Below are 25776 nucleotides of genomic sequence, written 5' to 3'. Positions count from 1 at the left end.
TCTTGACAGGATTTGACTTCCAAAATTTGGGCATAGGATATCGGATGTTTCTCGGGAACTTGGGAAGTCATCGTGACCCAAATAATAACTGATATTTTCCTGTAAATTATGCTGAATGTAGGGTATTTAGCATCATATCAATGACTGGCTTTAAACATAACTAATTTTTCTTTGAAGTTGAAAATATAATATTAGTCATTTCTTCCTCTTCATTGCATCTCTGTGATATTTTGCGATATTTTGCGAACCAAAAATCCAACATCTTGTTAAAAAGATGGTACTTATTTTGATGTAGAGACAAGCGGTTCCACGTTGGAAACGAAGTGCTGTACATATCATAAGAAACCTTACCTATAGCCTTAGGTGAAATGCAACGAGAAAGGTCTGTAAGCTCGTACAAAAAAAAAAGTTCTTGAATACATGCAAATTTTCCCAGCAGGCAGACAAACATCAACATCAAGATCTGGTTGGGGGAGTAATCAATAATATTTTTGGCAGGAGTGTCCTCTGTGATCCAAGAACCCTTTACCAGTCCATGTTCAGCTGCAATGTTACCACCCTAGCTATTGTGGACGTATTTCTTTGTACTATGCGAAAAATGCCTACGCTTTGTGAGATAAGTGATTATTTTTCTGATATCGCTATCGTAAGAAAAGCATAATCTGTCTAAAACAGCCTCAAATTTTATTACATAATTGATTATAAGGCTTGAAGAAACTGTCCTTCAGTCGAACAAAGCGAAACTTTGCGCTTGATCTTGTGAAAATGTGGACTACTTTTCAGAAAAAAAAACTAATTCCTACCACAATTGCTGCTAATCTCGCAATCTGATTGCCTAATTTGTCGTTGTCGATAAGAGTCCAGACAGCGCTGCTTGCGTCAATGTGTGAATTGAACACCATTAGTTGTGAACTGACTCTCATGTTTCTCTGCGCTTTCTCTTAGCTCCAGTAACACCATCTCTAGAATAATACTTCCCGTCACCAACAGGAAATGATGCCCTTGACTGATCGTTGGCCAACTCAGCCGTAATATAAGGTTCTCCTTTTACTTGGTTATCGTAATTTCGCATGACTTTAACGTATTACTCGTCTGATGATTTTCCTGGGTTCTGCCCATCTGTTAAGGGTGTGACGATCATTCGATAAAAGCTGTAAAAGAGTGTATTAAGGTGTTTTCACATGAGGTAGCCTACAATAGTACCCAGCATTTTATAATTGTCATACTTCAAGGGATTATGTTGCCAATGCTTCCTACAATAACGGTATCAAACAAACGCCCAATCAATGTTGAAAACGTTTTGGTCATTTTTTTGTCCTAGCAGGTGACTAGAAGCAGTACAACTTGCTCCATTAATTTTAATTCTAGGGGCTCGTAACTAATAAGCGAGCTCGCTGATCGCCACCATTTGGTTTACAAAATAATGATCACCAGTATGTAACTGTAGAAATTCTCGCGTACTCATTAGCTTATTTTCATCGTCAATAAGCGGGCAGACATATGAATTTATAATTTATGCGATGTATTAACGAGCGAGAGCGGACAATTTGACAATTTGTTACTGTACAAAACAAATTGACGTCAGTTTTTCATGCGTCTGTCCTGTTATTGACAATTTCTGCGGATCCACAGCTACGTTGACAATGTTATGACGAAATTCATGATCAATAACAGGACAGACGCATGAAAACCTGACGTTAATTAGTTAACTAGGCATTGATGCCATACTAGGGCCTAATCTCACTTCGTTTGAACAGTACACCTTCAGCTTACTGTTATTTAGATGTTTCACTAAATTTCAAAATAATAGTGTACATTATTAAGTACAACTGACAAGGAGCTATATCCTAACCTTCAGTTGTTGCAATTTCAAGATTGCTTGCTGGACCTACACCCTTCATCCGTGCAGCCTAAACTCGAAATGAATATGTTATAGACTGAGCCCATTTACGACCACTTTCAGGAGGGAGGCAGGTACTTCCTTTGCGCGTCCGTTCAGCTTCTGCCTGTAATCACACAAATATTGAGGTAGCGTGGTCACTTTGTTATCTAATATCGTTTTGTTACTTTCCTGAAAGTAATCTTTAATGTGATATTTTCTTCCCGTTTTCATTTCTTGCTTTGTGAATTAGTTTAGTCTTAATTATTATTTGTTTCCTTGGTTCCTTCCTTTCTTTATTTGTAAATAAGCAGCAGCCAACTCGAAAGCTTTGCTACTTTGACTGTTGCACACTGACTCAAATCGAACATATAATTATATAATCTCTATCGTCACGTTTTCTATAGTTTCTTTTTTTCTTGTCATACCTTTCTTTTGTACCTGAATAGTGTGAATAAAGATTGTTGTTCTTGTTGTTGCTTACGCGTTTTTTTAATGCTAAGGAAAAAAGGAAAACCGTTTATCAGCGTGTTTTCGCTGTTGGTGATGCCCAAGGATCGATTACAAATTATGGCTACAGCGCAGAATGGCCGTTAGAAGTAGCTGCTCAGCGTAGTTATGGAATGATGATTCTCTGTTAAAGCAAGCACTGAGAGTGAAGGTATTTTACAGCTTAAGAGGACTGGAGAAGGGTGATTTTCTCATGCAAACGTGTTTTAAAATCGCTAGGCTGAAAATTACAAAACTTCAAGTCTGAATACAGATCCTTCTGTATAAGGGAAATGTGAACAGACTGTACAAGGGAAATGTGAACAGACGGCTACGTCCGTACTTTGATTACAGATTCTCAGAGTTCTCTCCGAGTTTAAGTTTCGATTGACAAGATATCTTTAACACTCAAGACACTGTTTTGCCATATTTTCGAACACCTCAAAGTTAATTCGTCAAAAATTCTCCGCGCGTTATGAGTACCTTAGGAGGATTTTGGTTACACGAGCATTGGCAGAGCTGTAAAACATTGACTAAACGACATCCTTACCCTTGACGAATCCTTAAAGATAATGCAGATGATTATAAGCGGTCATCCATGTCTCTTTTTCTGGTATAATCTGGCTTCTCTCAAAAAAAGGAAAAAACAAAACAATAATAATGATGATGATGATGATGATGATAAATAAAATATGTATCAGCAGCCTAAGATACAGAGATTATGGAATTAAATAAATTAGTCCAATACGTTGCAAATTTCAAGTTACTTATAAATTATTAATATAAAATTTATAAATTTAGTTATTTATTTTTATATATTTATAATTTGATAAATTATTGTATATCATAAATACAGATCTACCATGCAAATGTATGTCTTGTATAATAATAACAATTAAAAACTACCAGATACCTTTCCTTACCATCTTATCAAAAACGAAGCATTCCAGCCGAATCGTGGGCCTGGTTGGAGAAACAACTCACAAAACCTTAAACTAGCAATTTTAAATTACAATTATATTTGAGAATTTCAATAAAGCACAAATCTAATGTTTCAAGTAAAAAATGACATGGGTTTCACATTGCTGCAATAAACTCACAACTCGGATTTCTGCCCTGAAAATCCGACTTGTAAATTTCGATAAAGCGGCTCAAGGATTTGAAGTTCATCCCAAAATCCAAGTAGTGCATCTTTGGAACAAATACAAAGCAACGCAACTATAATTTTGCAACAAAATTGTATTGTGCTTTGCTTCGAATAACGCAACTCCGATTTTTTACACAAACGAGAAAAAAAACACGAGTTGTGAATTTCAGTGAAATACTTGCAAATGTGAATTTTTAGTAAAAATTCTGGTTGGCAAGTTCTTATAGCTGAAACTTTGGTCTTCCACGTTGAAAAATCCGTCTTGTGCATTTCGACAAAGTACCTCTTGAACAGTGGAAATGCATGTCGCGAATTCAAATGAGGAGCAACTCAGTTTTCAGCTTACACTGAAACACCCAAGTTACGAGTTTCTGTAGGACACAGCTCATATGTTAAACTGCTAATATGGGTTGTGAGCTTAGATAAATTAAGGCACGGTCCTGATTTTTGTATTAAAAATCTGGGTCGCCGTGTTTTTGCTTAAGACTCGGTTCTATGCACCAAAAATCCGGCTTGTGAATTAGAATTCGTTAAGGTACATCTCGAGTCGTAAAGTTCTGTAACGTGCTGTACCCTTAACTCCGAAAGCATAAGCTGGTAATTTCAGCCAAGCAAAACCCGGACTTCTGCACCAAAGTGCAACTTGCTTGTATTAGGAAATTAACAAATTTTCTTTCCTACTGAAGTCGAAAAAGACGAAAATCCATTGCCGCGGTTTTTGATTGATTGGTGAATTGGGTTGAATACTTACAATAGTCTGCCACTGTAAGCGTCGCGGCGGATGAAGTAGTTTGACCGACACTGTTATTAGCTAGACATCTATATTGACCAGCGTCTGGTAGATGAACATCAGTTATTGTAAAATTATGTGTGTCGTTTATTATAGCTGAGCTTAGTCGTGGATTTGCTGCTAAATTCAATTCTTCTTCATTTTTTGTCCATCTAACACTCGGCTTTGGGTTTCCCTCTACCAAACAATGCAAAACAACATCTTGTCCTTCCACTGCCTGAGTATCCTTTGGATGTTTGGAGATCTCAGGTGCAACTAACAGAACAAAAAAAAAACAAAAACAAAAACAAAAACAAAAACAAAAACAAAAACAAAAACAAAAAGAAATAAAATAAAATAAGATAAAAAGAAAAAGAAAAGGTTAAAAAAAAAAAAAAACATATTGATGGAAGATAGTTGCTGTTAATGTTTCCTGTTGTTGTTGTTGTTGTTGTTTTTTTTCTGTTTAAAAGAAAGGTGCCAGGTTAGCAATGTCTTATTTGGTCCACCGTTATTGAGTTCAGGACTGGTCGCTAACTAGTTCTAATGCTTGAAGCCATCATTCGATTTAAAACGACTCTCGAACATTTCTTTTTGTAATCCGAACGTAAAAGCTTAGATTTTTTTTCAACTAGTGGATAAAAACGTAAGAATATACATGTAATGATTAATCATTATTGGTTTGTGCTGTCCACTGGAGTCAAAAAATTAGATGGGAAAATTAGCTTTTACTTTCTCACGGCCTCTATAGTTAGTAGTAATGCTATCATCACGCTATCTTATATGTTGAAGTGACGCCACTTCTTAGCGTAGTAATCCAATTGTCCGTAATGATATGACATAGCAATTCGATGCCAGCGATATTAATTGAACTACATGCTCACAGCCAACTAAACAAATACGGTGAGTAAAATGCACCATAAAATACTTTGTACTGTAAGGAGAGTTAGAGCTTTCGCCACATTTGGTAACTGAATCAACATCAGATATGTCATTACATTGAATATCCAGTGACGCAGCATCGGATGTAGCATTTCCAAATTTGTTGCTCGCCACACATCTGTAGACTCCGCTGTCTGTCCTTTCCACATTCCTTATTGTCAACTGCTGTTTGTTTTCTAAAAAACTGATCCTGGAATTGCCTCTTACATCTATTGGGGAGCCATTTACAGTCCATGATATTGTCGGTACTGGATTACCATCAGCCTTACAAGATAAAGTAACGGTGTCTCCCTCAGTTTTTTCGTGAACTTGTGGTTGTACAGTGATCGTGGGTTGGTCTATAAACAGAAGTAAACGCACTTGCTAAGAAATTAGTCATCTGACAACCTAAGCAGCACGTTGGCAAAAAAATCATGTGATGGTACAAATAAGACATCTAGAACCTTGGGTTAGATTCACGAAGCTCACCAAGGTTAGTATTTTTTATTGCCCAGGCAGTAAGGCCTGGGTTTAAATTTCGGCTCCTTTTTACCTCATGGTATGTACTTCATACCATGAGGTATAGTGATGGTTGGATTGGTCACTCCATTCCCGTTAGACAATTAATTTATGCATTAAGTCCGTACTATACATGAATTAAACACGTTTCCCCCTGTCCCCCATACTAGGTTTGATTTTGTCCACAAAGTCGTATCATTTTTTTATGTTCATATATGTGGAGGGAGGGGGTGGGACAAAGGTGACAGTACACGTTCACAAAATGGCGTCTGTTGTGTCGAGCCCGACGAAAAAATTGCCAAGGCGAGTTTTCCTTCCTTTCGCTCCATCTTTGATCAAAACACACTTTTGAAGACCTCACAAACGAACAGGAAATGTGCTCAAGAAAGCTCGAGTGGAAAGAAATGGGTTTTAAAGTCTTAAAAGTTACAATGTCTGCAAGATACATTTGGACGACGAGGAACAGGATGCACAAAACGAACTATTCGGATTGAATGTTTTATGGTCTGGGGAGAAAGGTAATCTGCCCTCCTTCTACTGTATTGCATTTTGAATTTTCTAAAAATACTCGCAGGACGTGTGATTTAAAATTGAATGCGCTTTTAATACATATTTCGCAATTCGCTAGGGAGCTGTTCGGAAAATGTCACATGAAAAAGCACATCGATGAAGCTTTCGTCAAGTTCCCCTCTCGCTGGGACTTAAATGCCACAACTGTGATAAGCTATAGAGATTGAACACAGCTGCCAAACAAATGCTAAATACAATAAATTATGCGCCAAATAACAAATACCATAACAAGCACAAAATATCAAACAACAAACAAATGCCAAACGGATGATCCGTTACCTAATGTCACCTAAAATACATGTACACTAAGGTCAGGAGCAAATAATTATCAAAGGCAATCCTACAATACCCGAGCAGTTTGAAAATGAAAATAAAATACCAGTTTAGTCGTCAAGTAATTGCCAGTACAGAAATGTAGATAAAAATGTGAATGTAAGGAATTCTAGAGCTACAGTACCATTGTCTCCCATCCTCAGTTTAGAATGACACGTGAAAGAGAACCCTCCCGAATTTCTTACAAAATGGCTACCAGACTCTCTGATGGCAAAAAGTATTTCATTAGACGAAGTTTAAGCTTGTGTATTTTTCTAACAAGGACTCCAGAGCATAAAAACTTGCCTTTGTCTTGTATGATAGCTGAAGGCAATATTTTCAGAAAATTAAGGCAGCTCCAAATGAAAAGGTATCAGTTTTTGAGCAGAATCGTATCATTGAGTAGAGATGTGGAGTCAAATCCTGGTCCTGGAAATGAGTATTGCAAATCAGTACCTTTTATACCACCCACAAATTCTGTTTGTTTATTAGAACTCAGATTGTCTCAGTTACGCAGAACTGCACTTGATGTTGGAAGAGGTGGTGATTGCTTTTTTAGAGCGGTATCACATCAACTCAATGGAAATCCTAATAGTCATTTCTATGTGCACAGTGTTGGCATTCAGTATTTCGTGAATCATCCTGAATAATTTATAGAGAGTAAAACTGAGCATTCTCAGTGGCAAGGTTATTTGGAAAGAATGTCATGTCAAGGAACATGGGCTGATGCAATCATAATTCAAGCTGTTGCCAATTGTCTTAATTTATCAATTCATATTGCTGAATCAAATCCCACTTTTTCTCCAGTTACTGTTTTTGAACCAGTGAATGTTACAAATGCCCTAAACATTTACATTGGGCACATAGATGAATTTCATTATGTTTCCGTAGTAGAAAACAGAACAATGGAGATAAGACAACAGCAAACAAACAAAAAATGCAGATGAAAACAAACCAGTTGATAACAGTGAAAAACGTAAAGCTTACAGAAGAAAATACATGAGAGAATACATGAAAGACAGAAGAGCTGATGATAACTTTAGGACAAATGCGAATCAAAAGCGAGTACAAGGCTGCAACATTAATAGCAAAACATCTAGGAACAAGAAACACCAGGCTGCTAAAAGAACAAAATTGAACCCAGAACATGTCAGAGAAATTGAGCAGTGCTCCTTCAGAAAACGAAAAGCAGAGAACCCGCAGCACATAAGTCAAACAGTCGGTGAGAAAAAGACAAGAGACTGAGGCTCTGGCAAGTGTATCGCAACTAACATGTAGCAGTTGTGACTTGCAGCCACAAGAAAACAAGTACGATGCAATTTCTATGATAAATTTGTTTTACAAAAACATTGCATGTGGCCCAGAATATGTATGCACTTGTTGTGACCAATTGTGGTTCAAGTGCTCTTTAATGAAATGTGATCCAAACAAATATAGGGCACGTTCATTAGACATTGTTGAGTCCTGTCTTACTGGTTTTAAAAGTGTCAATGACACTGAATGGATCTGCATGACTTGCAATAAAAAAAAAGTCTAAAAAAAGTCTAAAAAAGCCTAACTTGCAATGAAAAAGGTCTAAAACAAGGCAGGTTACCCAGCTGTTCTAAAGCCAGTAAGATGGGTTTGCCTTATAAGCCTAATGTATTGAATTTCACATTACTAGAAGAGTGACTAATATCACCTCGTATACCTTTTATGCAAATCCGTGAGCTACCTAGGGGTGGTCAATTGTCTATTCATGGAAACATTATCAATGTGCCAAGTGATGTAAATTCAACTGTTCATTGTCTCCCAAGGCCAAGAAGCGAATCACGGGCCATTCCAATAAAACTTAAAAGGTGACTTGGTTACAAGCATCACTATTAGTTTCAGAATGTCAGACCTAAGAAAGTATTAGATGCAGCCAAATATCTTGTACACACTAGTGAATTATTCAAAACTGAAGGCATAAAAAAGCAAAATGCATGGGTAGATGGCATAACTTCGCAACCCATGAAGAGTAGGGTGAGTTTGTTCAGAACCCTAACACATCCAGTGCTGATGAGGAAACTAATGAAATTATCACAAATTGTCAAAACAATATTTGCACTGCTGATGTTCATAATCCAGACAGAGAAAAAGACACTAAAGGATTATGTTTCCTGTCAAAATGTTATTTATATTCGATGAAGACCTTATTTCTATAAACATGCTCACTAATGGCTGCTTATTAACACGATGCACTTTTCAACTAAACACCTTACAAATGGAACACTTCTTAGTTCCAAAAGAGGCAAAGGACAGCACTTCATAGAATAATTACCACATACCACGAGGTAGCTCGAAGGAGCCTCTGATTTTGTTTTGCTTTTCCTCGTTCAGTTACAAATCGCCGTCTGGTCTCTAACGCGCATGCGTCACCACTGCATGCGTACAGCACATGGAATTTACAGAACTTGCCGTCGTGAAAAGTGAGAACGGATTCCTTGATTTCTAGGGCGATGAAATCACATACAAACGAACGCACCGTTCGCGGCAGACCCACACTTAAGGACTTTTTAAGCGTTTTCGCAACGGGTCGGTCTGCAAGCCTTACGAGAGATCAATTTACGTGCGAACATTTTGAGTGAATTTATCAAAAATCATGTTATACCAAAGGAGCCATCAACCGGGGCTATCAACACTTCAGCTTGATAAAAAGCATCTTCAGAAGCGTCATCGTAGTTTTAGACGTGATCGTGAACCAAGTAGAATCCCAGCACGAACTCAAGAACTTCTGAGCAACAAGAGCAGAAAGATTAGGGAATTTGTTTACGAATGTATCTGTTCGAGTACACCCAAGTAAAACGCTCTGAGAAACTTCGTAAAGTATAATAAAGATAAAATCTCGAACTAAACGATGTTCTCTCGTTATTTTCTTGTAACAGAGTCATGTGTCTTTACAAGAGTGAAACCCATGTAGCGAATTATTGTACATTTAAGCTGAAAGAAACTAAGATATGTTGACCTTAGCAAAACAATTCTTGGCTTGCACTGTCACGCAATCCTGACACAATAAAAAACTATTTGAAAACCATTTAGTGGATAAAATCAAGAAATTGTGATGTTATAGGAGGTCAATATAGATGACACTTCTCTAATTTCAAAGTCTGTGTTTTTTCCCAAGCTCAGATATTCGTCGAAATATTTTGCACAAATTTACAGAGCCCAGTATGGAGCCGCCATGTTGGTGTACCTCCGTGGTACGCCAACATTGCGGCCGGAAAATAGTGTAAACATCTGGAACTTACTTTGGCTATCTAGGCGGCTGATTATCTGTACTGAACAAACAAGCATTTACATAAGCACTTTTCTTAATGTTATAACTTCTGAATGGGCTAAAAATCACGAGATAAGTATATGTTTTTTGACAAACGTGTTCGTAGGCCTATGTCACGCACCACCATAACTCTGAAATTCAAAATGTCTCGTTTGTTTGAGAAACGCAAATAACAAAGACAAAGGCTAAGGAAAATAGACTGAAACGTTTATAGGCTGATATAAAGACCTTGACTCATTTCTTGCCTTAAAGACCTGCAAACGAGTAATAAGCTATTACTCGATTCCAAGAAATGCAATCAAAAGCAGAATAGCTTGAGCACATCGATTCGATTGAATTTCGTACGACTTCAAATGCAGAACATTTAGGTCAATTGAAATATAGCTAGTGCTTCTCAGTATAACGACTGCCGAGGTACACGCAGCAAAGCGTCTAGTTTATTTAAGAATACTCCTTGGCATTAGAACAGTGCTCCCATTTCTTCATTATGAGTTCCATTTAAAGGGACAAAGTATATTGTGTTTTAATTGTACGACGCTGACGTGTAACCGGAAGCCTGCTGTTAAGTTGCTTTATCATCTTGCAGTAAAAATACATCAGAAGAAGGGAAAGAAAAAACATCAGCTAAACAGAAAAGGAAGTAATCCCTTAAGAGATTTCAAATTTTCAAGAATGGCAATTTTTGCGTTCGACAGAACGAAGTTCTAATCGCGTAATGCAGAAAAATTCGAGATCTATGAATCTGGGGACACCAATTTGCCCCCCCCCCCCTCCCCCCAAAAAAGAAAAAATTCTTCAGGGGCGAATGACGTCATGTCCATGTTCGTCCATGTGCTCTCTTTCGAGTGTTGCGCAATATCGCGGACTTCCGAGCGTCGAGGAAGCTTATCGTGGACTGTAACGGATACTGAAGTTGTTTATTTAAAGTTCGAAGTCAGTGTCCATGGCATTTGAAAACCTAATAGACATGTCTTCACGAAATGTGTACGACTTTTCGAGGCAGCTTATTGCTCATGCGAAGTATGGCGCATGAGTTATAAAATGGGCTCCGTTTCTCCGTTTTGGTGTCACATTTGTGCATGCAAATTTATACATACATACATTTATCACGCTCTTTGGAGTTCCGTCCGCCATATTATATTTCTTCAAGAAAGTGCCGTTTTTTCGCAAACGTTGTGCTCTTTCCCCAATTTGATACGGTGTGAAAGTACCTATTGGTACTTAAGTTCGTTGTAAAGATTCTGAACTGGCATGTGAGCATGCATGAACAGCAAGAAAGTGTTTCTGGAGAGGTAAGCCATTGTTTATGTCGATCGCCATCTGACAGTATGACAAGTCTCAAATCTCTTAGGGTTTTGGAGATTCAAGGATATATTACGAAGAATCATTTACTAAGAACGTGCTCTGTATACTTCATTCAAACAATGCTTCCTGTTCGTGTAAATGGACGTGTTCAACAAAACGGGCAGGTAATAAGCCACGTTCGATATAGCAATATTCTAGCATGGCTCCGAGCTTTCAGGACGAGTTTTTTTGTCCCTCAAGAGAAAAATAAATGTTATAACATGACGTTTCGGCGTTATCTTGTCGCCATTATCAAATGCAGATTAAAGTCCTTCAGTTCAGATATGTACTAGCTTAGGTGTTAAGAAGGAATCCACCAAAAGTTCGAGTAACAAGTGGACAAAAACTTTTTACCGAGATTATTTACATTGTATTGGAAACTTCAATGCGACTGTTTTAAATATCTTCTCAAAAGAAATCATTCCTGACAACACCAAATGTCGAAAACAAATTTTGAATTAATATATGAAACACTTGAAAGTACTGGTGAAATGAAATTGATGATGAAATTTTACCTATGTTTTGACAATTTCTCTGAACTTTGAAATTTACTTTCTCGAGTTCCCATCAGAAAGTGTTTTTGATGTTATTTCAGACAACTCCTGTTTATACCTTTAGCTTTTAAAAAATGGAAAAAGGATTGTACTATACTTAAAGTTATTCTGGTACAAGGTTTTTGTCCATAAAAAACTGAAATTGCGCGATTTCCTATCGGATTTCGTCTTAAGGAGTCAAGAAGAATGTGATGAACAATGTCAGCTAGTGAAACACTTTTACCCGAATACAGTGCGCTAGTGTGTTTAATTTTTTTTTCCTTTTTCTTTTTCTGCTTCTTGGTTAGTCTTGTACACCATGTATTTTGCATCAATTATTGAAACCTATTAAGAGTGCCTGCCTGTAAAAATCAGACAAGTTCTTAATTTCGCGGCGAGGGTCGAAAATTCCATTTCGCTCATATTCTTATGGTAGATAGGCTAGGGCATGGGAAAATCTACTGGATAGTTTTTTTTGGCAAAATATCCTTTTATTTCAAAGAAATATGCAAATTACCAAATTCCGTTTAAATCGTCATTTGACGCACCATTTTATTAAACAAGTTTGAGAGCCGCACACGCAAAACCACATCATTCTTCTGTCTTCGAAACACTCAAATATTTTTGTGCATTGTTTAAATTTTTTTGTTAAGCAATATCCAGTCACGCAAATTTTAATTTTGACGGGGTAATCTCATGTTGTGAAGACATTGAAATTCTGAGACAGTGCGTTTCAGAAACGACAACGTGATGAACTTTATGCGACGTGGTGATCTCATTATGCTGATCAAAGCTTTAGGACGGAATTCAATAGAAGTTTGAGTACCAACTGGACAAAAACTTTGTACCAAGATTATTTACATCTCATTGCAAAATGTTAAAAGAACTGTAAAATACTTAAAATTTTTCTGGTTCCAGATTTTTGTCCACTACGAACTGAAATGCTCGATTTTCTATCGGATTTCGTCTTAATACTCGAGAGATTCCTAAGAGCCAGGGTGAAAGCTGAGGATCAGTAGTTGCTTCTCCTTCAGTGTAAGCCGTTAAAATACGGTTCGGATAGACAGAGTTACCTGACTCAACGCTTGCTAATGTATTGGCCCTAAAGAGTAAAACCTGTAACTGTGAATTCAATTTCAGCCGCACTTCTACTTAAAGGCCATAAGTAATTTCAATTTTAAAATTGTCCATTGCTCTTTTGAATTACCTAAAATTCTTACCCATTGTCCAGGCTCATAATGGAAACCACTTCCTTTAAGAAGTGAACGAATTTCTTTTTCATTTGGGTATGGTTTATTGTTCTCCCTTCGCCCTGTTGCTGGCTTACAGAACGGTTCTTCTGTAAATGCTGTTTTCTTGCCGTCTGCATACCACTCAATTTGATATGTAACATTCTTCCATGGCCTTATTGTCTTATCGATAGGCACTACACAGAGCAGAGAGACTGCTTCCTCTTGAGAGTCTTTGACTTTTATCTCAGGACGGCCTAGGTAGATGCTGGATATTTTCTGTGGTGCAACTAATTGAAAAACAGAATAATTCGAAAGTCTATTGTATTAAACAGGTGATTACTTTAGAAGGAAACTTTCAATAAACTCTTGAGAAGCTTTCTTTAACTTATTGAATATATTTATATATTGCAATAATGTTGCTGTTCCTGTTTTCGGAATAAACTGCTGTTAGAACGTTATTTCGTAGAAACACAAGCGAGTCATTTAACCGAGACTTATTTTAACGAAATAAAACATTAGCAGCTCACTCACCATTACATGCTGCTAACGATGTACCCCTCTGTCCATAGGGACAAGGTATACCATCTCCTGTAACATAAACAAACATATGTGACGTAATACTGGCATGTATACATTAGCGTTTTTTCTCGTGCAATTTTACCATTACGGTTACAATCTCATCTTTAACCAAGAACCTGAGACGTATCCAAAGAGAATAAAGTATCCAATTATCTGTTTCCCTGTTTCAACACCGTCGTTAGCCTAATGAATGCACCATACCTCTTTTATCGTTCTACATCATTAGAAAACGGATTTAGAGTTAGGGAAGTTAGGGTCTGATTGATTTTAATTGAGGGATCTGAGACCCAAGAACTATATCATGAGATTTGTAGTGGCCTCATATCTTACTACGCCACTAATAAACATTGCTACCAGTACGCTTTTCAACAAAATTCTCTATGGTGTCTGTCAGTAAAGCGGATCCAATAAGACAACAAAAAGGCAAGTAAAAATTAGAACCGGACCGGAATTTTAAGTAACTTTGAAGTTTTACCCAAAGATAAAGATGCCTATGATACACTGCAATGTCCCCAGATTTGTAACCATTTACGTTTTATAAACCAATGAAGGCGACGGTATAAAAATCAATTCCATTCACAAACAGATTTGCTTGTTGCACACACTGCCTCCGATAAGCCAAGGAATGGTTAAAGTGCCTATGAAGTGAAAAATAATTGCTGCTAATTTGAAAGGCTTTTCACAATAAAGAAGAATAGCGTTTTCCTTTTTGGAATATCTTTTTTCGTTTTAGAGATATTCACGTTTTTGTATTAAAAGTGATGACGTCATAGGTGGTTCCACTAAAACAGTTCAAAACTCAATGAAGAATATCTCTAGAAATATTAAAGCAGTGTTCTTTAAACTTGGCACCAGAAATGTACATTACAAAAGAAACAAAATGACACCCGTCGTGCCATCGCCATGGCAACAGTTATGCTGCTGGTCCTGTTTTAATTAAAACTAACGTTACCAGATTTTATCTTAAACAAGGATCATCCACTCCCAACAATCTAATGGGAAGAGTTAAGACAATATGGGAATCATGTGTGTTCCGAGCAAGATCCTCTGTCCCTTTTCGAAGGGTTGCAAATTGGCATATTTGGTTTTTCACAGAAAGAGACTGGAGCCAAAAGTGTTGCCATGGCAACAACACAGAAGGAGTCATTCTGTTTCTTTTGTGGTGTACATTTGTGGTGCCAAGTTTGAAGAACACTGCTCCAATATTTCTAGAGATATTCTTGATTCAGTGTTTTACTGTTCAAGTGGAACCTCTTACGACATCATCACTTTGCTCATTTGCATAATACAAAAACGTAAATATCTCTAGAAAGAAAAGAGATATTCCAAAACGGGAAACGCCATTCTTCTTTACTTTGAAAAGCCTTTCAAATAAGCACCAATTATTTTTTACTTCATAGGCACTTTAAGTGATTTACAGATGAGTCTCGATTATCTCTTAGTCGCAATTAATATTTCGGCCAAACAACGACCCGAGCAACCCTTTTAATGGTGAGTTATAAAAATCTTGATGCTCTAATTATTTTCACGGGACTCGCAGTTCTATCCTCGGATTTCAGCATTGTGGAAAAAGACAGACAAACAAACTTCGAGAAATGTGCCAGGCCGTTCAGCGTGATTTGCTCAAAACAAAGTGGGATATAAATACTCATGAAACTGGCAGGGATTTATTAGTTATTTTGCTTTGAAAAAGAGTAAAGGATGACGCAAGGTGTTACATGGTAAAAATTTCAAATAGGTTCCATTCAATTTACATTTCCTTACCAGCGCAGTAGGCGAAGTCACATTGGTAAGTCGGTTGAAGATAATAAACGAAAAAGTCAGGATTTCCGGAACAGCGCTTGACGCTTACGTGGAACGAAAAGCGACAACCATTTCTCCAATTACGGAAGTTAACACAGGCTTTGATGCTAACCACAGGGTCAGTAGAGCTGGCGGGATGGTTGCCAGTGGTGCCATCTAGCCAAACTGGAGATTGGGTGCCACAACGGTTTATGTTCACTTTGTTGGTCGGCATCTGCCCCCCGACAAAGCTAGTAAAACGGTACCATCCAACTGCAAGATCCTTGTCACACAATGCAACTTGACCTGATTTCCACTTACTCTCCACGCTGCGCCGAGAATTGTCAATCTCTTTGTGATTGGGCCTCTGACAGCAGTTGTTGCAAGGTTGTTGGCCATATGAATGCGAAATAACGAATACAAGAGTAATACATTTCAGAAGAAACCAGCCAAGGCTCATCTTTGGGCAAATGCTTATCAAACGCTTCTCTTGCTTCGTCTACGACAACAAATTTCCTCTTTCCTCCAAAATAGCTATGCGTCTGATACGATTGTTATTTTGCGATACCCAAGTGATAATACTTTTTGCATCTTAATAGCTTATCGATGATGTTCTTATGTCGTCCAAAAGGAAAAACTCCAAAGGAATAGCTACAACCTTGAAAGGTAACACCGATAGCAAAATATCGACGTAGGCCTCTACACAAATATTCGGATATTTTTTGAGATATTTAGAAGTTTCCGAGATATTAAGAAAAATTTAGAAAATTTTAAAATATTTAGAAAATTTTGGGATATTTACAAAAATTTATAGTTTTTTTTGGTTGTTTTCCAGCTTTTCCTCGGTATTTTCTTGACAGAATACTCAGTTGTATAATTCTACGCTAGAAATAATCCAGTTCAGAGGTTTCCCACGTGACACTTTGCACCCATGTTGTTTTGAAAGTTGCTTTATTTCCATAATACTAGTGTAGACAATCTCTGACATACTTTTCAGCTCTTGCTGGGGAAAATTTGGTCTAAGGCATTCAAAATCGGCTTATTTTTAAAACAAAAATACGAGATATTTCGAGATATTTAGAGGATTTTTCGAGATATTGTGAAAAGTTTTTGGTACCCTTAGACATTTTTTTGAGAATTTCCGGAAAGATATTCAGGCGTTTTTACGTGATATTTGTATAAAGGCCTATATCGATTTTACGACTCCCTTTCTCTTCGCTAAAACCAGGTTAAAAGTTCACACAGATGCGAACAATCTTGACATTGCGAAGTTTACTCACGGATTTCGCCTCACAGGATTAGACGAGAAAACAATGAGCTAGTAAGAAAAAACAGAAGAAAAGAAAAGAAACCAAAGAGCAAGGTCCATTGAGATCAGAGACTCTAAAGAGCATTTACGCAGTCTAAAACTGTGTGTGACGAAGAAAGTTTCAAACAGCGTCACCGATATCATATTAGTATCGAATAAGTATCCTTACTATCCAACTGCAGCGAATACAGTCCAAATAGCAATACAAACATACAACGATATTGTATAGTTATTTGTAAATTAGCAAACCTGTTTGCCGGACAGGTCGGCAAGCGCACGCCAAACTGCCACACTCTCCCTCTTTCACTGATAAATTTATTGACTACATCAGTTGGATAAAAAATCTCTTATAAGATGTTTTGGTGTATAGTTTCGCTGTATATTTTTACTCGTTGTTTCTAATTTGACGAGCCCATAAGGCGAGTCAAAATACGGCACAACTCGTAAACATATACAGCGATACTACACACCAAAACATCTAATAAGCAATTAGATTATGAGCTCGAGATTTCTATCGCGTGATAATTGACGAGGGCGCAGCCCGAATCAACTATCTCGCGTAGAAATCGAGAGCGAATAATCTACAGGAGTACCCGACGGAGCCGCTCGACAGAAAACCCGCTCGACAGACTGCAGTTACGCTGGCTAGGAAATATTAGCATTAGATCATTTACTGCATGGGATTTTCGTTCAGCGTCTCGCTTGCTAAAAACTGATTTAAAACACTGTCCCTAGCTGGAAAAAACGTGATTTGTTTGTTTTTCCTGGCTGTGACTTCTTCGAAAAAGCAATCAGTTAAACTGCTTCCGTCCTGGGACAAAAAACGCGTGAGTGAGCTCTAAAGTCTTAAGTCTTCCGCCGTGAGAGGATAAACCGCAAGCGGTCGTACTTACTCCCAGCGCCACGCGCTACAAAAATAATGCAAATCAACGCGCGCGTGATGCCATGCCCGAAAATGATGGCTCCATTGTCAGATTGTTGCGGTTTATATTTTTCATCAACCAGTAAAAATTGCATAACACCAGCAGATGTGATTTTAAATGACGTAATAACACTAGTATCTCGAATGGCCAAATCCGTTAAAAACGTTCTCTTCAATGGAACACCGCCGATCTCCAGGATCTCCGCTCGTTTGTCGTTCCAAAGGCCTGAAGAAGCCGTCACTTCAGAAAACCGCTGCTGGCGCTACTGTGCTGCAAGCAGTCGGCAGTTATAAAGAAACAGTGGAAAGCAACTTAAAGGTTGGTAAATTCATTCCTATAAGTCTCTTGCTCGCACACGGGGCAGTGATGGTACATTGTACTGGAATCAGTGACACTGTTCGCTGTATGTTTTGCATTAAGGTATCGGCGGCATAAGAACTAGACTCTAAGGTGTTCATTTACATTCCTCGTTTACAGTCATTCTGAGTTATTTCGAGGGCTCCGCTTGTAAAGGAAAAGAAACGAGATCTGCCAATTAATCTGAGATCTGCTGTGAAAGGGACTTGGCGCAGACAAACTAAGCAGCTGGATAAAGGGTAGGCATATTGTTCTGTTTATATGCGCTAGTCGTCTGCATCGGTGGTCAACTTTTCTCTTGATCCTAAAGTAATCAAGTAAAGTGATCTCATTGTACCATACACTCATCGTTTCGCTCATTGCATTTTTGGGTTGCTATAAATCTGCAAATTTGCTTAATCGAAAATTTCCCGAAAGTTGCCGGAAGACGAGGGACAATGGTTTGCCCACTTTTTCAGTCTTATTGGGTACATTAAATGCCTTAATCGTGGTTCAGTACTAGCATAACGAGTTAATGTTTGTCCTCTGGAAAACAAGGGACTATCGCGCGTTGCTCACCGGAAATGGCCGTCGGGTGAATTCATTCCACACTGTTCGCTGTCTCTTTGAGAGAAATGCTTTTGGTGAACCCATTCCGCACTGTTCGCTCTCTCTTTGAGAGAAATGCTTTTATTTTGAGACCCCAAACTTATTAATGTATCTTATTAAATTGCAAGGGCTTGACAATACTGCCGCTGATGGTTCTGCTACTTTGCAGACGGTTGAAAGGATAGTTGATGATCTAGAGAAAGGAGGATTGGCAAGACAATAGTGCACTGAAGTCAAAGGAAAGCTGAAGGACGCAAAACGTTACTTGAAGACTGGTTATCGCGTCCACTGCAAGTCCGAGACGGCTGCATGCCCCGACCACTGCCGAAAATTCGTCCTTAGCGACGAGCATGATACCGATTTCCAGGAAAGCTGCCCCCACCAGCACTCTGAAACATGCGATGATTGTCGGAATCTGCGAAATGTTCTTGATGAAGTGAAAAACCAAATTAGTGGCTCATCTTGGAACCGTTACAGCAAAGAGCAATGAGACGATTTAATCTGTGACTTTGTGCAGGCACGCACAGACATCTTGCAATGGAAGGCACATATCCTGCGGTCCATTAACCAGGAAGCCGCCAAGCAAGATCAGCTGGAGATGATAACTAACAATCCAAACTACGCTCTAATTGTAATGGACTGGGCGATGAAATTCTTACAGCTCAAATATCGCGAGAAGCAGTCCGATTGGTATGGTAAGAGAGGATTGAGTTGGCATATATCGACAGTCATCTCCAGCGATCCAGATAAAGCAGGTAGCCTGGAACCACAGTCCTATAGCTACGCTCATCTGTTCGACAAATGTCAGCAGGATTGGTTCGCCGTCTGTTCGATCATAGAGAACACACTAGAAACGATCAAGACCCAAAAGCCGCACGTCACCCAGGTTTACTTGCGCTCGGATGAAGCAGGCAGTTATCATAACAACTCTCTGACTGCTGCAGCAAAAGATATCGGTCAGCTAGTGGGTATAACCGTGTGTCCTTACGACTACTCAGAGCCACAGTATGGCAAGGACGTATGTGATCGAACCTTATGTCTGATGAAGACATGTATCCGACGGTACTGCAACGAAGGGCCATGATATCCTGACAGCGGCAGACATGAGAAGGGCGCTTTCAGAGAGAGCAGTAAAACGTACATCCGTATGTGTCTGCGTTGTTGACGAGAGCAAGAAGACCTTAGACGTGAACAAGGTAGAAGGATTCAGCAAGCTACCCAACATCCAGTTTGAGGAAAAGGATATTCGTGTCTGGAGGTCGTATGGAGAGGGCCTCGGTAAGGAGGTTCTTTTTGACGAGCTTGTATCACTGAGCCAAGGGAACACTGGCCTCGTTGTAAGTGAAGAGTTTTTCGATTGTAGAGATACACGCGTTTATAAATGCAAAGACACTACTGCCGAGAGCTCAGTTTCGTCCGATTCGGAAAAAGTTATGTTTGAGTGTTCGGAGCCCGGATGTATTAAGAGTTTCAAAACCTTTTCAGACCTCGAGTCACATTTGGACATCGGAGACCATTGTGTGAAAGAGGAGAGGCAGTCTGAAACTCTCTATGACAAGCTTCGTAGAGATTGGGCAGACATGTTCACTACGTCAGTCAACATAACTAAAGATGTGTCATGTACACCTGGTTACCAGCAGAGTGTGAGCACGTCGCCGCCGTCAGACCAAGCTGTCAGTATGGGCTGGGCCTTACCCAAGCCACGTGCAGGACCTTCGAGGTTCACCGAGAAGGTTAAAAAAACTACCTTACGGCCAGATTTGACCTTGGAGAGCAGACTGGGCGTAAAGCTGACCCTCAGCAGGTGTCCAATGATATGCGGAAAGCAACAGACGAGCAAAACAATCGGCTCTTTGATAGAAAAAAATGGCTGACCAAAAGCCAAGTGTAGGGTATCTTTTCCCGCCTTGCAGCGACCAGAAGAAGGCAGCAAGATTCCACAGAAGTCGATCCTAATTCTAGAGACTTGTTGCGGGAGGAAGAAGAAGCTGATAGACAGTACCTCATAGAAGAGGTTACTCAGGAACTGAGGCCACAACACCCTCTAGCTCTGTCTTACGATGCCTTCAACCTGTGCGAGTGCGCGAAAGAAAATAAATTGAGCCAATTTAATGTACCAATGCTTAAACAAATCTTGCGCCATTTTGAAACTCCATTTAAATCAAGAGACAAGAAGAGAGACTTGATTGAGCAACTAATGAGCTTTTTACAAGAATGTGATTGCCGAAGTTAATTTTCAATGAAGTGGAATGAATACTAGTCAGAGTGCAAGCTCCTCGTTATATATCCATTATAATTGTAACATCAAATCAAAGCTTGTATTGGTGCATACCAGGAGAAAATAAAAATTAACGTACATGCTCACCTGCAACCCCCCCTTCCCCCTCCAGTTGAACTGAGTCAATTGAAAATCAGGTCTAATGATGAATGAACTGCCTTTTAGTTAAATAATTAAAAGAATTATTCAGTAAATCGAAATATTCTGAACAAATAATAATACAATTTCTCAACATTATAAAGCTCTTGGGACTGTTTGTTATTTTACGCCGTCGAGATGGTTCAGAGACGTTTAAGACACCCTTTCCAAGATCAGTTAAGGCCGGATTTCGCGGGACCATAAGAGTAGCTTTTGCAAAGACGCTGAGGCATTTTTTTCCTCGGGTAGGAAAAAATTATTTGCTCAGACATGAAACTTGTTCTGATTTTCTAAATATTTTTGAGAATTTCTTTTGCGCAGTAACATTTTTCCACATTGACATGTTGAATTTTGAATGAGAATTGTTTTCGATTGTACCCCAGCGAAAATAAACTCATGCAAAACCTTTTGAACTAAATTAACTTCAGCAGCAGAAATTTTTTGTGTACTACGAAATTTCTCGAGATGAGGTAGTTTTGGACAAAAGAGCCAACCTGGCTTGGCGGCTTAATTCAATTAAATGAAACAAACAAGTGAAGCCTTGAAAGCAAACATTGCGCTACTGCATCGTGAGAAATGAAAAGAGCTCGCTAACCGGGAGGAATAGCTTGCAAGGAGACCGAGACAGTTTTTTTCCCCCGGGTACGAAACAAGTTTTTGCCTTTAAAAATATGTAAAAGAAATCAGTTTAAGCATTTGGTCGTCTCATTGCAACAAAAACTCACCCGGCTACAGTACATGTAATTTGCATATGAATTGAAAAAAAAATATTCGTTTCTATTGTTTACAATACCAAATGAGGGTAGATTGTTTCCGAAACAACGGCTAAACCGCGCTAATCTAATTTAAAATCCACAATTTGACCAGTAGTGATGATTATTTCATTTCCAAGCGTTTACAGTTCATGTTTTTTGGTTACAGGCAGGACCGCCGTTGTCTTTGTTTACCGTCAAAATGGCGAATATTTGGCAAAGTGGAGCTCCGTACAACGCGCAGTGCAGAGTGCCCACAAATTTTATTCCATAAGTTTTTACATTGATGTTAGTACTTTTGAGTTATCATAGATTCGTTTCTAGACCAGGTCCCACATTTGAGAAAATAGCTTTTAACTTTAGGTATGTTACGCCTCACACATTCCAGAGTTTGGTAGGAGGTATTTTAGAAAATTCATAACTCCGGCCAACTTTGACAGAACAAAATTGTCAAACCGTTAAAATATCGAGGAAAGATGAAACTTTTGTATGTAAAATATTCAGCTTGTTAGAATAAAAAACTTCGTTTTGGCGGCGTACGACGTTTATAACAAAGCATTTCAGAGTCTGCCAAGGCAAATTAACCAGTTTCGAGGTCACTTTGGAAACCGTGTCGTAAAAAATGAAAAAAATCGAATTGATTCAAATAAATGCGATATTTATACATTGGATATAATATTTGACTTTCACTGAAAAAGTTAAACCAATCGGTGAAGGTCCGAAATTTGTCTCATCCGTTCTTACGCGGACAGTCTCTTAGCAGGTAGCTTTCATTCCTTTCACAATACCTGCTTGAATGGCTTAAATTCATGCCCCTTATGTAGGGACTTCGTGAAAGAGAAAGTTCAAGAACTTGGTCAAACTGCAAAGCAAGCAATTCTTAATCCTAATTCAAGCACTGAAGTACCAGCTGTTAGCCAGGACAATGGAAATGAAGGATCTGACTCAAGGTTAGATGCAACTGTTCATGGCACAGGGAAAACCACACACAGAGTAACACTCCACCAGCTCCAACATACCAAATAACTGTAACCACGAACCAGCATGTGGATGTGACTGAGTGGCTCTTGCCTCCAAATATTTGCCAATCAACCATAGCAGGGAGTCTGATTGGAGGTAATGCCTATACAGTTATTGCTATGCTAACCGCATGTCATTTTCTTGAAGGTAAAATTTTCATTCCTCAACGACTTCAAGATCTTACGCAGGTAATTCGTCTCTACAGCCAGCTAGTTCTCAAAGGAAACCATATTTACAGCTTGTTTCATGTGCCTGTGCAAGAACCAAACCTGGAAGTCGAAGAGGTCCTTCAATACAACAATGAAGAATTTCAGAAAATTGAACTAATTGCAGTCTTGGGCTTTTTCACTGTTGAAGACCTTGAATCTTATCTTGCACGCTACCATTGCCAGCATCCAATATTTGCTGCAGTCCTGATTGTGCTCCCAGACAAGACGATGGTGTTATGCGTCAGGAATGCAGGTATTTGTCTCCTTGAAAGTCACAGACATGGCCGCCAAGGAGGCATTATAGCCTCAAGCTCTTCTGGTAATGCCCGCAATTTTGTGCGATACGTAGCAAGGATGGTAGTGAGAGACTGGGAAACACAGTTGCAGGGATCAATCATAGCTGTACTAGGTCTAAAGTAAACTCTGAAAACTTTACTTTAGACCTAATACAGCTATGTTACTCTGAAAACTCGAATATTATAATTGTTCTACATTTTCCAAGTAAGTTGCTCAGCAGGTGTTTTATTTATTGGTGAAATAATTTGCAAAAACATGGTTTAAGGCATACACATTGTGAGTAAAATGCAAGATTTGCAACACATTTCAAGTGAACATGTATGCTGGTTAAATTATTTCAAGTGCCGTATTCAGCTTAATATAAATAAATGTTTTCTTCTCTATGCAAGTAAGTGAAGTTCCAAATCTATGTAGAGATTTTAGTCAAAATAAAGCGGTCGTAAAGCTCTTATGATTAGTTGGTAACTTATAAGCTTAATATTTTCGATAAAAACAGCTATCATTTCGCACGATAGACCTAAAGTACTACAAGTGTACTAAACAGTACTGTGGGGAGTTCGAAGACTCCACTGAAGAACCAAAAGGTACCAGATCGAGACACGCCATTTTCGACCGCAAATACGTTAAAACAAATCTTTGCGGTGAAAAGCACGCATTTTCCCTTCACAACGGTTGCGCTGGTGTTTTTTGGATACAGTATGCTCTATTTTGCCACTGAAGCCATAGATTTTGTTTGGAGGGTTCAGATCATCCCCCGCGAAGACTCCGGTTCTGAGAATCAAGACTCCAATTTTGAGAATCTTGATACTGAGGAATTCCCATTACCGGAGAAATGCGCTGTGCCTCCTCCCTACGAACCCCCTCCGCCGCCATACGAGAACAATTAAAAATAGATTACAAGATATACAATGGCGAGCATCGCGATCATGATTGGCGGGGCTGTCTTGAACGCCACGGCTTTTATCGGTGGCAATTATCTGGCGAGGGCGCTCGGCGGGGGCGGCAAAGCCGCGCTTGAAGAAAAAAAGCGCCACGACAAAGCTCTCGAAGATTATCCAGCGGCTTACGCCAAATACACGCGCGACCGAACACAACTTCTCGACTGGATCGCGACCAACGCGCAAACAAAGGAGCAGGCCAAGCAGAACTTCACCAACAACGACTATGCCTTCAAACTCTACAACCAGGCGCATCCTGACGAACAGATGGTACACCCCAAGGAGCCCAAGTTCTCAGATTTCTATCAGCCAAGCGAGCAGCAGAAAAAGGGCGAACTCGCGTTCGTGGGCGCCGGCGCTCTCGCTCTGGGCTACGCAGCCTTCCGGTTCCTTTAAACTTTTTGACGCCTTACTTATATGGACGCCAAACTCTCAAAGATTTACTACAGCCCCGGTGGCTACTGGAAAGGAATCGCCGCGATCAAAAAATTATCCGAAGCCGCCAAGGTACCTGAAGAAACGCAAAAAAGTGGCTCATCAGGCAAGCGCTCTGGCAGATATTCCTCCCCGCGCCGAAGCGGATTCCTCGGCCGAAATTCGACGTTCCCACGTCCAACAAGGTCCACCAGGCGGACCTTCTTTTTCTGCCACACGAGAAGCTCCCTCGCGGCCGCAAAGTTTTCAAATATGCTCTCACCGTTGTCGACGTGGCCAGCCGCTACAAAGAGGCCGAACCCCTGACTTCGAAAAATTCTGATGAGGTCGCCCAGGCTTTTCAGAAGATTTACAAGCGCTCGCCTCTGGAATGGCCTGAAATGCTGCAGGTTGACCCCGGGCGCGAATTCATGGGCGCTGTCACACAAGAGATGGGCAAGCACAAAACCTTCATCCGGCGCGGGCGGGTTGACATTCACCGCGATCAGGCCATTGTTGAAGGTTTCAACCGCACCCAGGCGGAGCGCTTGTTCGGGCACCAGCACGCCGTGGAAATGCTTCTCCCTGAGGGCAAGCGGTCCACCGCCTGGGTGAAAAGACTTCCTGAAGTTGTTTCGGCTCTGAACAACGAGGTAACGAGCCTTATCGGCAAGAAACCCGCTGTCGCCATCAAAGAAAAATCTGTTTATGCAAGGCCGTCGACACCTTACACGAGGCCTGTTGGAAAACGCGAAAAAATACTCCCCCCTCTTGTCCAAGTTCGTTATCTCTACCAGCCCGGCGAGCTCGAAGGGGGCGTGAAAAGGGCCACGGATCCAATCTGGTCTTTGAAAGTTTTCGGCATTGAAAGGTCTTTTTCCAAACCGGATCAACCCGTTCTCTACTATCTACGCGACAGGCTCAAGCGTGGCTTTGTGCGTGAAGAGCTGCTGGTTGTTCCTCCGAGCACACAGTTACCCCCAGAGCAACTTTGAAACTTCGGCTTCCAACCCTCTAAGTTCGTCATCTGTTAATGTTGACAATATATCCATGCAGGTGTACCCGTAAGCTTTTGTATGGATACCATCGTCACCGATCTATCGCTTTGAATCAAATGGCGAAAGCGAAATTTTGTTAAGATGCATACCGTAGATCTCGTGTCCCTCGCTTCGAAGAATG

The 25776-nt window shown here is 39.6% G+C and overlaps 1 protein-coding gene, 1 long non-coding RNA gene and 2 pseudogenes across 2 annotated transcripts; 2 read left to right on the top strand and 2 right to left on the bottom strand.

Moving 5' to 3' along the window:
* Positions 1 to 345: 345 nt before the first annotated feature.
* Positions 346 to 3115, bottom strand: LOC145468431 (uncharacterized). The gene is made up of 3 exons (XR_014042190.1): positions 2919 to 3115; positions 1853 to 2006; positions 346 to 1151 (listed from the first exon to the last, which is right to left on the bottom strand). It is a non-coding gene; the product is annotated as an uncharacterized LOC145468431 (long non-coding RNA).
* A 2239-nt stretch (positions 3116 to 5354) lies between these two features.
* On the bottom strand, positions 5355 to 15854 carry LOC145467407 (von Willebrand factor D and EGF domain-containing protein-like). The gene is made up of 4 exons (XM_081450964.1): positions 15357 to 15854; positions 13545 to 13601; positions 13002 to 13300; positions 5355 to 5564 (listed from the first exon to the last, which is right to left on the bottom strand). Exons 1-4 carry the CDS (start codon positions 15832 to 15834, stop codon positions 5451 to 5453), a joined length of 948 nt encoding a protein of 315 aa, XP_081307090.1. The 5' UTR covers positions 15835 to 15854; the 3' UTR covers positions 5355 to 5450.
* A 3769-nt stretch (positions 15855 to 19623) lies between these two features.
* LOC145467382 (uncharacterized) lies at positions 19624 to 22306 on the top strand (annotated as a pseudogene).
* On the top strand, positions 21433 to 23401 carry LOC145467255 (uncharacterized; annotated as a pseudogene).
* The last annotated feature ends 2375 nt before the right edge of the window (positions 23402 to 25776 follow it).

This window comes from Orbicella franksi, chromosome 14 (assembly GCF_964199315.1).
Source record: "Orbicella franksi chromosome 14, jaOrbFran1.1, whole genome shotgun sequence".
NCBI lineage: Eukaryota > Metazoa > Cnidaria > Anthozoa > Scleractinia > Merulinidae > Orbicella > Orbicella franksi.
This window is presented reverse-complemented; position numbering and strand designations above follow the sequence as displayed.

Excerpts from the sequence above, each read along its gene's own strand:
- LOC145467407 (XM_081450964.1), bottom strand. The coding sequence starts at position 15,834 with ATGAGCCTTGGCTGGTTTCTTCTGAAATGTATTACTCTTGTATTCGTT. Across the intron at positions 13,602-15,356 it reads TGACTTCGCCTACTGCGCTG|GAGATGGTATACCTTGTCCC; the intron begins GTAAGGAAATGT and ends TTTATGTTACAG. Across the intron at positions 5,565-13,001 it reads ATTATGAGCCTGGACAATGG|ACCAACCCACGATCACTGTA; the intron begins GTAAGAATTTTA and ends TTCTGTTTATAG.